At 36.2% G+C, this 13,157-nt stretch overlaps 1 protein-coding gene across 9 annotated transcripts in view; it reads left to right on the plus strand.

Moving 5' to 3' along the window:
• LOC106080080 (histone deacetylase 4-like) overlaps window positions 1-13,157 on the plus strand; it is a 90,574-nt gene that overhangs the window by 59,888 nt on the left and 17,529 nt on the right. For 6 of the 9 annotated variants that reach the window (XM_056037095.1, XM_056037087.1, XM_056037099.1 and 3 more), the window contains 6 exons: window positions 1,465-1,527; window positions 2,381-2,483; window positions 2,862-2,976; window positions 3,076-3,188; window positions 4,796-4,939; window positions 7,053-7,162. In XM_056037095.1, coding sequence (XP_055893070.1) covers window positions 1,465-1,527; window positions 2,381-2,483; window positions 2,862-2,976; window positions 3,076-3,188; window positions 4,796-4,939; window positions 7,053-7,162 — 648 coding nt within the window. The remainder of the gene's footprint in view (window positions 1-1,464; window positions 1,528-2,380; window positions 2,484-2,861; window positions 2,977-3,075; window positions 3,189-4,795; window positions 4,940-7,052; window positions 7,163-13,157) is intronic. The other 3 variants (XM_056037100.1, XM_056037104.1, XM_056037105.1) reach the window with 3 other exon arrangements.

The raw sequence follows: 13,157 nt of genomic DNA on the forward strand, positions 1-13,157 counted from the left end.
TTTCCATACAATTATACACAATCAGCATAACAAATTTAGGTTGTCTTAAGACTGTAATGTCCAACCTACTTCGACCTGCGGGCTGTTTTAATTTCCAACACTCGTGTCACAGGCCACATGACCGGAAAAGTATAAAAACTAAATGAAATTGACCTAAAACTAATTGACTAGAAACCCATGGATCTTGTACTTACATTAATTAAATAAATATTCCCATCGATCCTCCAATCTCTAGGCGTAATTCAACAATCTTTTATTTGTGGCTTTTTAAAACAGCCTCATTTTCTTTATAACTCAAGTATGTTGGCTTATTATCATGTTCCACACACACAAAAAAAGTAAAGATTTGTTCACTTTTGGTAGATTCTACATTCAGAGTCCCATATAATAAACACACTAATGTTTAAGGTCATGGTACCAATCCATCAGAGAAAAATTGAGGGTCCTAACATAGATAAAGATTTTTCTACACTTTTTACGACATTATGCCAGCTGGATGGAACCCCATTGCCTGAGGGCTATATTTTGGGCATCACGGTCTTAAAATCATTCTTCTATCTATATTGACCAGAATTTTGTATGGTCAGAATTGTTCAGCACAGATGTAAGCTTGCACCTGCTAGTACAGATCTGTACTGACAACCTAGGTCAGGAAATGATTCTGGAACCACTGATTGGTGGCATTATGCTCCACTGCTCAGTTTCTCTTGCAGAGAATAAAGATATTTCATTAGATTATTCTCCATTTTAGCAGCCCAAAAGGGGGAAAAGCTGCTTTTAGTTTGGTCTGTCCATCCTTTCTGTTGAGATCACATCAACCAGAATAGAAATTGAAAATCTAATGTCATGATATTTCAGATCTTGCTAATTTTTTTTCTTTTCTGAAAGTGAACTGTTTAATTTTAAAAATCAAATATACAAGCATTTTTTAAATTTAAAAAATGATTATTTGATATATGATTACTTTAGAGAATCAAAAACAAGAATATGGCTTGAATGTTCCTTGCCCATGGGTCGAATTCATGAGTTTGTGTGATAACACAAAGTCTCTTTGTTATCTGGTTGTGTTTTGTTGTGTTTGGTTTGTTGAACTGCTCATACTTTTAGATAGCACTGTTGAGCACTCCATGGGTATGGCTTCCCAGACCTGTTGAAATGGAACTTTGGGGTACAGTAAAAAAAAGTTTCTTCTTCCTGAAGCAGTGAGCAGTCTATGTTCAGCCTAAACTGTGCACAGTAACAACCAACTGAACAGTGCTGCCCTGCACTGTCTGAACAGTGCTGCCCTGCACTGTGTTAAATTAGCTTGTTCAGGCTCCACCACAAGATGCCTTAAGGCCTGGGTACCCTCCACCACAGGATGCCTACGCTGGGCACTCAGAAAACAGGCTTTTTGGGATTTTTCCCAAACCATTTTTCTTCACATTTTTTTTTTCATTTTTTTGTTTTGCTTTTTGTTTGAAGTACTTACGTCACAAGCAGCTCTTACAACAACAGCATGAGAAACAGGTTCAAGAACATATCCAGGTAAGACTCTCACAGTAGCTAGGTCACATTTTGTGAGTCCATCTTCTGTTGTTTGTAGACAATTACAGCTCTATAGTTGCTAATAATGAATTGGACGCCATATTGTTTAAATGAAGCTGTGAACCAAACACACTGTGTGGCAGTTCATTAATGCAGTGTCAGATGTTAATAGTGGACATCACTCAGACATCATTGAAAGTCCTGACACATAGGAAAGACAGCTAGAATCTATCTCATTGGCCAAGACATATTAAAATGTCTTCTTTAACAGAGCTTTTTGAACCATTCTTGTTGCAAACACTTTTTGCAAAACAGTATAAAAGGTTCTACTTAGAAGATGAATGATACAATGATATTTAATTTACTAATTTAATGTATTAAACATCGGTAATACTTCAATATTTGGATTTATAATACAATGCTAATACGAAAGATTAACTATCCTTGGGAAAAAATAACACAGACTTCACACACACCTTGGCATGACTTCAGGCCCCTCAGTTTGAGAAACATTGCATTTATGTAAAATTTATCTAGACATTTAAATAACATTAGTGCATAATCAATTTTGACGTGAGCAATAAGTACATGATGATATTAGATTTTATACAGGATGCATTTCCAAGGGGGGAAAAAAGGCACATTTTTAAAAAAAAGTTTTCTATAAGTCTCTGTATTGTTTAGAATGTAGTTATATATTTTCTAGTTATCTTTAGAAGACTCTAATCATTGCCATTGAAATATGTCCTACCCACTCACTGTACTTCTGGATTAGTCTGTTTTTAAACTCTAGTTAAGCCACTCTCTAGTCTTAAAATTGAGGATTATTTCTAAGCTACTCCTCTGTGATCAGGTATTTCTGGAACAGAAACAACTGGAACAACAGAGAATGGAGAAGGAAATGTTTGAACATGAGCAACTGCAACACATCAAAAATAAAACAAAAGAAGAGGAAAGTAAGTGAGAGGCTTCCTCATCTCTTGTACCTTCAGACTTGGGTATAACAATCAGGTGCCCCCTGCTCCCCTTGTGAATAGAAACAGAGCTTTTTTTTTTTTTTTTTTTTTTTTTTTTAAACTATTAAATAAATCTTTAAACTGTTCCATGCTGATCAAAGTGATTAAATATAACCTACATTCAAAAGTAGCTTTGTGTTTTAAGTCTAGTCCAGATAACTTTTTTAGAATGAGATTGTTTGAAACAAAATCTTCAACTTAAGACTTTAACTATTTCTTTTAGAATTGTAGCTTACACAACTTTTTTTTTTTGGTTGTTTAGTATTATTGATTAAATTGGTTGCCTCCGGTTGATGTTCTATGCCATCACATTGCCAGGTGCAATAGCTTCTTCTGCTGTGAAATTAAAACTTCAGGAGTTTGTCCTGACTAAGAAGCACAGAGAAGCAGTCAAAGATCTCAACACTTCCCCTCCACAGTTCAGACCACATTGGTTAGTCAGTTTATCTTTGTTAGCCAGGGTCTACATAGAACTAAGCAGTACCTAACATCCTTAAGTCTATTGTAACATTGGTTGACTTTACTTTTGTAGGGTGACCAACACCACATCCTTAGACCAGGGTTCTCCGCCACTCAACTTGTCTCCACCTTATGCCCACCATCTACTGGCCAAATATGAAGATGACTTCCCATTGAGAAAAACAGGTAAGACTGGCTAGAGTGTAGTGTCCTCTGCACAAGGAGTCTAGCATTAAACTACATGTGGCTAGAGCCAGACTATCTCTATAGACTTCATACAGTTTAATATCAAAATTGAGGAATAAATAGCCAGACAGTACATGAATGAACAAAAACATCATTGTTGAATTGCTAGTTGGCTTTCATCTCATGTTGACTGCCTCTGCTACAGACCTCTGGATTGTTTATGATGTCTAGGCTAGTAGAAATATTCAGGCATGCTTATCATAGTAGTAACCTAATAATAAGGTGGTACAGATAGATGAGAAGAAGGAATGCAGAAGACTGTTGAACTATTCAGCTCTAGTTTTGCATGTTTTTTCCCCCTTGCTTGTATTGAATGAGTTGTGTTAACAAATGTGCTGCATCTAGCTGAGTTTGGTTTGACTGGAATGTCTATCTACAATACATTGACACCTAGATTCAAATCTTGTTATATTAGACATAATAATAGTGGGTTTCCCATGCTTATGAATGGTTGTCTCTTTAAGTGCCAACTGAAAATTAAGTTTAGAAGTCTGTTGTTCTGATCATTGGTTTATTTTATTTTTGAAGTCTGACTAATAAACACAAACAAACTATTTCAAAGTTTTAATTTGCTTGTTTTTGAATAGGATGCTGCAAAATAATGTTTTAAAATCTTTGTCACCTGTTGGTAGACATTTGGCAGTACATATGAATAAGGAAAATAAATGTTTACATGATTTTGGGTCATCCCTTCAACTCCAGAAGCAGAAAGTAATTGAAAAGTGATCAGGAGTATATTTCTACAGTTGGTATAATGTGCTAGCTGAGTCGAAATGAACCTCTAATTGAAATTTAACATTAACTATGTTCTCATTTTTTCTGTCGATTCTGCCAAGATCTATATAAAAATGTTTGTTTAGGGGATAGAGTCAGATAGTTAGCTTGCATTAATGGTAGAGTTGACCATTTGACCCATGAAGTTTGATATAACAAGTTTTGACTGTATGTTTACCTCTTAATATGATAGTCTCTGTTCAAATTTTCTTTGACAATCACTTTTTAACTTCAACCAAAGTTTTGACTAGTTTGCTTTGTTAGTCCAGTCAGATCAACTAGTGTTTTATGTCAACTGACTTGATCTGCATTTCATTGGGTTGGAAGTTGATCTACTTCATAGAAATACATTAGCATCCTTGGTGTGCTGCAATAATATAGAGGAGTCCAAGAGATGAGGATTTTCAATGACTTCTTTAATCTTCTGTAACATTTGAGATCATTTTAAGGAAAATATTTTGGATAAGATTTTGGATGTTGATGATGTTCCAACTAAGTAGAAATGAACACTAACTGTAGAGTTGAACTTTAAACTTCTTCCATGGTCATACATGGCATGAGACACATTACTGTCTCTTCAGTGATTGGTGTTGAGTAGTGCACAGATTTTTGGTAATCACACATTTCAAGGAAAAAACAAAACAAAAATCTTAGTTAGGAGCCAGTAATTTTTGACTTGTTAAGAAATCTGACTTGTAGTCTATTTGAGCTTGTTGCATGTTTTCTGCTTTCACCTGTCCTTGGAAGCATACAAAGCATTTCTCATTTTTCAGCCTCTGAGTCCAATATCCTAAAGCTGCGGTCTGCTCTCAAGCAGAAAAAGGAAGTTCGGAGAGCCATGATAACACATAGTCCTCTGGTGGGCCGCCGGGACAAAGGTGGGCCTCTTAACTTCAAGAGAAAAAATCCCTTAGCAAGTACGTATGTTTTATATGTATGTGTGTGTAAGTGTATATATTTATATATAATATGTGAATGTATACAAGTGAGTGTTAACTGTTTTTCATTATTGTCTATCACTTGATGCCTTTGTTGATGTCAATTTATTGTGGGTTTTTTTATTTTATATTCTGGGTTCCATGTTTGTTGAGTGTGTCATATACTGTTGGTGTGTCATTAAAACATTCCTTGATTCATTGTAATGGTAAATTGTACTTTACATTAAGACATGTTCTAACAGTGAACCAAGAGTAGGGGATCAGATCTTTGATATTATATGTATTAATGTCACATGATGGATGTGTGTGATGAATTGCTGTTTGATGTGCTGTTAATGAATCTTAAAGAAGCTTTTGTTTTTCTTTGGCTTCCTAATGGAAGGATGTGCGTAAATGAGCCATTATGCCATTAAAAAGTATCCCACGGGAAATCAAATCCATTTCAAGTAATGCTGCACATGCCCCAGGAGAGTTCAATGGATGGAAGCCTTCACATTGTCTGGCTGTAGTTTGAGAAAACAAGTCTCCGCATTAGTCTTTAGACAAGTGATGTTCCCCTCCCCTCCTGGACTTGTTCAATTTGTCTTCTCTCCTTTCTGTAATGAAACTCTCTGAGCATGTGAGTGGTCAGCATGTTGCATTCTACCTTTGTTTTATTTTATGTGTCCACCCATTAGACCCTGGACCATGATAGATCCCCCCACCCTCAGTGTTTATTAACAAAAAAATGTATGTGTTGAGCTCTGGCATGCTAATGTAATAATGGATAGACATCATTTGTCATCTTCTCTCAAACACTTTCTTATCAAGCAATGGTTTTGTTTGATTGTGCTATGTAACTACTATAATAAAAATATGTCTGCATCAGCAAAATTGTTTAATTTAGAAAAAAAGAAAAGAGTTAAGGAGAGTTTGACAAGATTTCTAGTAAGACAGACATTTTCATTATTATATATTTTGTTTATTCTGGACAACTTAATCCCTTGTACTACTTGTTCCACAATGGCCCTGGTGCAACTTAACCATCCAAAGTCCTGGTGCAACTTGGCCACTCAAGGCCCTGATGCAACTTGGCCAACCAAAGCCATGGTGCTACTTGGATAACATAATTCCTGGTGCCACTTGGCCAACCAAAGCCCTGATGCAACTTGGCTAGTGTAGTGATATTTTACAGAAAAAAATTTTTTGTGGAAAAATTGTTTGAAAAAAAAATGGTTGTGTCTATATTTGTGAAAGAAAGGACTGGAAGGTGTTTGCTACTTGAGAAACTAAAGGTCTGGAAACACTGGTCTTCACAGAATGATAGACTGAGAAAATGTGTTTCTCTGGTCCAGAACTCACTAGACCTTCCAGTGTGTGTGAGATGAGCCTATCATTTGACACTATTGATGTCTCCCCAGCAGGTCTTGATATAGCTCCCAGCCCCTAGGCAACTAATATTGATCTCTGAGACTCAGATTTGTCAAACTACATTAAGCCTAAAATAGAATGTCACTCCTACATGAGCACACAATGGAGCGGTAGACTTCCTTGTGGTTTTTATTTTATTTACTTCTTATAAAAATGAAATTTTCATTGGCCTGATAGGTATTTGTGAATAGCATCATCAATGTATTGAAGTTCTCTTTATATATCTATATCAACATGGCATTATTTGTTCATCTAAATCAAGACCCCTGTACATATAACAAATAATTAAGTTCAGTAAAAAGCTGAAATTCTTTCAGCTGGTTTAGACACTTGGGCTGGCAATCATTCTTCGGTAGATTCTGAACTGGGTCTTAATCTTCTAACAGCCCAATGATGTAAAAAAAAAAGAAAGTGAAATGACTTGAAACATTTATATACCCTACATCTGTCTGTGTTAACCCAATCACTCCTCTTAGCAGTAAGTTGGATATGTACTACTTTTGTTCACACCTTTATATGTGTGTGTGTTTAAGTTCACACAGTACTAACTCTATTATCAAGATTAGGTAACAGCATCTGTCTTATACCATTGTTAGTTGTTTTAAAAGTGGTAAGCTGACCTTTGGCTTTTTGTTTTACTGGCACCTGTCTATAGGCTTAACTCTAAACCTGTTTATTTCAGTAGACACTGGTGTGTGTAGTAGCAATCCTGAGTCTGGACCCAACTCACCTCCAGGAAGTGCTCAAGGTTCTCTACCCAATGGGAGTTTGTCATCTTTGCATTCTAAAGATGTAAGTCATATCTCTCTAGTGTTCTCTAGTTTTAGGTCTAGTCCTAGTATTAAAGCCTTCACTTTGCCATATATTTGATTGGGTAATAAGACCTAACAAAGGAAATATCTTGGCCTCTTCATTTTAAGCTATAGCAGAACTGTGTTGTACATTCTGATTCAAGTCAACAATCTCATGTCTAAAGGGAGTTGTGCAATGTATAGAAATGAAACCTCATCAGCCAGTCTGGTTGAAATAGTATTTAAGTCCATGACAAAAATCAGAAAGCTTTTGTTTGTATTCTTTAATCCACAAGTATTGAAAGGAGTTTCAATTGTCCACAATTCCAGTGTCATTGAAAGTTCTGACTTTTGAATTGTCCAGTCACTAACTCCTATAAAAACTGAATTACTATTCAGGCTATCCTTTTTTTCTTCTTTGTGTTGTGTGGTTCATCTGTTTTATTTTTTTTTTGTCTTGTTGTTTTTAAGCAGAAGTGATTTGTATTTTTTAAAATTTTAAATGTGTTCTTTATCACACACACAAATGTCCAGAACAAAGCTCTAGTAATTATGGATAGCTTTGATAATTTTTTTTTTTTTGCTTTGCTCAGTTAAATATTAATAAAGAATATTAAAACCAAAAACATGACCAATATACTAACTGTGTAAACCAACTAGATAGACACTCTAGATGAAGATACTATGTACTAACATGAACTAGATAGACACACTAGATGAAGATATTATGTGCTAACATGAACTAGATAGACACACTAGATGAAGATACTATGTGCTAACATGAACTAGATAGACACACTAGATGAAGATACTATGTGCTAACATGAACTAGATAGATACACTAGATGAAGATACTATGTGCTAACATGAACTAGATTGACACACTAGATGAAGATACTATGTGCTAACATGAACTAGATAGACACACTAGATGAAGATATTATGTGCTAACATGAACTAGATAGACACACTAGATGGTTACTATGTGCTAACATGAACTAGATAAGATACACTAGATGAAGATACTATGTGCTAACATGAACTAGATAGATACACTAGATGAAGATACTATGTGCTAACATGAACTAGATAGACACACTAGATGAAGATACTATGTGCTAACATGAACTAGATAGACACACTAGATGAAGATAATATGTGCTAACATGAACTAGATAGACACACTAGATGAAGATACTATGTGCTAACATGAACTAGATAAGACACACCAGATGAAGATACTATGTGCTAATATGAACTAGACAGAAACTATGTGCTAATATGAACTAGACAGAAACAAGGAAGTCAGGGGTGTCCAACCTTTTGCTTTCATGCATCAAATGTTTATTGCCCCCATTTAGCCCTTTAAATTCCAGTAATTTGGAATTAATAGTCAGTTATACCCAGTCCGTATAATTAGTTATAATCATACCATAGTGTATCAGTTGTAGAGGAAATGATTTCAGTTATACACACACAAAAGGTTGAAAACTGTACTTTTTTTTTATTGACATGTCTGAATTTGCATTGATAACATTCATTGCTCCTTTCTAAATGTGAACATTGTTATCTGTTTTAAATTGAAAACAAAAATCACATATGTCATTTGCTAAAAAAATTCGTAACTGTAAGCAACGGACAGTTCTTCACATTTGAAGCAATCGCCACCTCAAGTTTTCTTTATAATGTGTATGAATGAAAATGCCTGCTTGCCTCTTTATGTTGACAGGCATAATATTGGGCACATGTTCTTAGTTCTGGAAAATGTTGACATGGTAATGATTGCCTAAAATGAGTGAGGAAGCGCATTGAATTTCCATTTGAGTTCTGACTTTGTGTTTTGTTCAGTAAGTGAAAATGGATTTAACTAGAAAATATTTTTAAAATACCGGTACTTTAAAAAAAAAAAAAGCTTATATTAAGCGTATTTGTATCAATTAGTTTGGATCAGTCATGTAATTCAATTTGTAATAGATCTAAACTAACAATTTTAAAAAAGCATTTATAAAAATAATAAATGTATTTTGAAAAAAAAAAAAAAATAAGGGGGAACGACCTGTATTCGAACTTATGAAGTGAAGAGTCTATGAACATGAAAGATTGTAGAGTTATCTCTTGTTTCTAATTCATGTTTGTGTTCATTAAGCCTTCAATGGCAGCCTAATATAATGGTGACTAATTCAGCTTATAGCACCACTTCAGTCAAGTACTAGTGTTGTCTTCTGCTTTAGCAAAATCAATAAAATGAATTGTAATAATTTGATTTTTTTCCCAATGTATTATGCACAATTGACTTGCTCTTCAACACATTTGTTTTGTTCTGCGAATCCTTGTTTTCTAGTTAAGAGATCAACAACTTTCACTTCATTTAGAATCCATTGATATCATTAAGCTAGGAAACAATTTGGCCTTGCCTTGTTTTGTTTTTTTTTAACTTTAGATCGTTGAGGTGGCTAGTAATCGGGTTAGTATTATTTTTAATTTTAAGGCAGCTTTTTCTTAAATTTTTGTCAGAGGTATAGTGCGCCATACAATGTGGCTAACATGAACTAGGTACAAATACTAGATGAAGGCACTGTTGTGATAAAACTATAGAAATGCAAAGTTAGATTTGTGAAAGTGAAGTCCAGTTCAAATAGTGATCGTTGAGTACCATCTACACAGTTATACTTTCTTCTTTTTTTTTTTTTTTTTGTTAACCTCTATTGGTCAGAACTTCAGGAACCTGGACAGCTGATCTCATAAACGACTCTAATAATTTTCCTCAAAATTTAATTGTTGATGTATATCAATGAGAAAAAAATGACAAGCTCGTTGGCCACACGGGGAAAACTCGAGTTTGACCGTTATCCGTTATCATGTTTCAAAGTAAATAAAATGTAAATTTGGCTAGAGGTGTCAAGGTCTAGCTCCAACATCGGTTTCGATCTATCGTGTTCGGGCATTTCCGACTGTAAGATGTAGTGGATTCACTAGTATAATCAATTAATGTTCCTAGCACACCCACTTCTTAAGTCTAGATATAAAGGCCAATCATTGGAATTATTCAATAATTAAACAAAACAAAAACATGGCGTAGTCAGACAAAGTGTACCGATTATATGATTACTGAGTAAATAGTAAGTTGCTTCAGGTTTATTGAAAGAATATCTGAAATTTACAAATATTTTTTTTTCTTAAATTTAATATAGATTACATTTAGATTCTAATTCTGTTGTATCCCTAGTATATCTGAATTTAGATCTAGACTAGATCTTAAAGAGTTCTAAATCAAATGTCTAGGTCTAGAGTCTAAGGTTAGATCTCCATGTCCATATAATGCTAATATCAATCCAGAATTGCTCAACTGCCTGCAGGCCAAGAATGGTCTATGTTCACGAAGATGGCAGTGTCACAATCACGGGTTCGGGTTCGACACCCGGTTTGAACCAAATATTTTTAAAATTAATTTTTAAAATATTTTATTATATTTTAAGTTGTATAATGGAGAGATATTGTCTTTCAAAAATGCATTTTAAATGTTTTTCTTGTTTTTTTGTTTTTTTAATGTTAGCAAAAATGAACTATGTACTTACAGCGTTGTTTGTGTTAGAAATATGCTCTTAATCATTGTTTGTGTTAGAACTATGCTCGCAATCATTGGTGTGTACTCAACAACTCGCTGAGAGCTTTTTTTTTTTTTCATAGTTTATTTTTGAAACCTATTGCCAAGTGAAATACTCCATACAAAACATGTTCGTATTTATAAACCTTGTCCTAGCGTGTTTCTTAACTTAGTGCTCCTCCTAAAGTGTTATGAGTCTACATATTGCTATACCTAATCCCAGCGTGTAAGTATGGCTACACCTAGTCCCAGCTTGCAAGTATCGCTATACTTAGTCCCAGCGTGCAAGTATCGCTATACTTAGTCCCAGCGTGTTAGTGTCGCTATACTTAGTCCCAGCGTGTTAGTGTCGCTATACTTAGTCCCAGCGTGCAAGTATAGCTATACTTAGTCCCAGCGTGTTAGTATCGCTATACTTAGTCCCAGCGTGTTAGTATCGCTATACTTAGTCCCAACATGTTAGTACCGCTATACTTAGTCCCAACGTGTTAGTATCGCAATACTTAGTCCCAGCGTGTTAGTATCGCTATACTTAGTCCCAACGTGTTAGTACCGCTATACTTAGTCCCAGCGTGTTAGTACCGCTATACTTAGTCCCAACGTGTTAGTACCGCTATACTTAGTCCCAGCGTGTTAGTATCGCTATACTTAGTCCCAGCGTGTTAGTATCGCTATACTTAGTCCCAACATGTTAGTACCGCTATACTAAGTCCCAGCGTGTTAGTACCGCTATACTTAGTCCCAGCGTGTTAGTATCGCTATACTTAGTCCCAACATGTTAGTACCGCTATACTTAGTCCCAACGTGTTAGTATCGCAATACTTAGTCGCAGCGTGTTAGTATCGCAATACTTAGTCGCAGCGTGTTAGTACCGCTATACTTAGTCCCAGCGTGTTAGTACCGCTATACTTAGTCCCAGCGTGTTAGTACCGCTATACTTAGTCCCAGCGTGTTAGTATCGCTATACTTAGTCCCAGCGTGTTAGTACCGCTATACTTAGTCCCAGCGTGTTAGTACCGCTATACTTAGTCCCAGCGTGTTAGTACCGCTATACTAAGTCCCAGCGTGTTAGTACCGCTATACTTAGTCCCAGCGTGTTAGTATCGCTATACTTAGTCCCAGCGTGTTAGTATCGCTATACTTAGTCCCAACGTGTTAGTACCGCTATACTTAGTCCCAACGTGTTAGTACCGCTATACTTAGTCCCAGCGTGTTAGTACCGCTATACTTAGTCCCAGCGTGTTAGTACCGCTATACTTAGTCCCAGCGTGTTAGTATCGCTATACTTAGTCCCAGCGTGTTAGTATCGCTATACTTAGTCCCAGCGTGTTAGTATCGCTATACTTAGTCCCAGCGTGTTAGTACCGCTATACTTAGTCCCAGCGTGTTAGTACCGCTATACTTAGTCCCAGCGTGTTAGTACCGCTATACTAAGTCCCAGCGTGTTAGTACCGCTCTACTTAGTCCCAGCGTGTTAGTATCGCTATACTTAGTCCCAGCGTGTTAGTACCGCTATACTTAGTCCCAGCGTGTTAGTATCGCTATACTTAGTCCCAGTGTGTTAGTACCGCTATACTTAGTCCCAGCGTGTTAGTACCGCTATACTTAGTCCCAGCGTGTTAGTACCGCTATACTTAGTCCCAGCGTGTTAGTACCGCTATACTTAGTCCCAGCGTGTTAGTACCGCTATACTTAGTCCCAGCGTGTTAGTACCGCTATACTAAGTCCCAGCGTGTTAGTATCGCTATACTTAGTCCCAGCGTGTTAGTACCGCTATACTTAGTCCCAGCGTGTTAGTACCGCTATACTTAGTCCCAGCGTGTTAGTACCGCTATACTTAGTCCCAGCGTGTTAGTACCGCTATACTTAGTCCCAGCGTGTTAGTACCGCTGTACCACAGAATCCCTCGATGCAATGGCGACACGTGTGTGTTGTAATGCTCCTGAAACAGTCGGAAGTAAACAGGACCAACACTAACCAACTAGTTGGATTAAAACATTTTCATCGCTAGTAAAATTCTTTGCATAGACTAGACAAACGGGTTGTTTGAAACTCTATAAAACTTTCTGCATAGCAAGGCTCCTTCCTCAATTTTTCGAGTTGTCTTTGGCAGGTAGATTGAAGGTGACACAAGATTGGCCTACTGATGATTAGGCGAATGTGACCTTTGGTGCGTTATTTTGTTATCTAGTTAATGTATTAAGTATCTGACATAGATTTGATCTAACGACAGACATCATCACGTGGACTAGAGAATGAGGTCATCTCTTATTCTTGAACCTCTCTAACTCTACATGTGTTCATAGGCACGTGTTTATCCAGCAGTCTTGTTCTGCTCTACTTTAAGACGGCTTTGAGAGACTCACTTTTGTTTGTATGTGATGGTGGCCAA

This window comes from Biomphalaria glabrata, chromosome 1, assembly GCF_947242115.1.
Source record: "Biomphalaria glabrata chromosome 1, xgBioGlab47.1, whole genome shotgun sequence".
NCBI classification, from domain to species: Eukaryota; Metazoa; Mollusca; class Gastropoda; family Planorbidae; genus Biomphalaria; species Biomphalaria glabrata.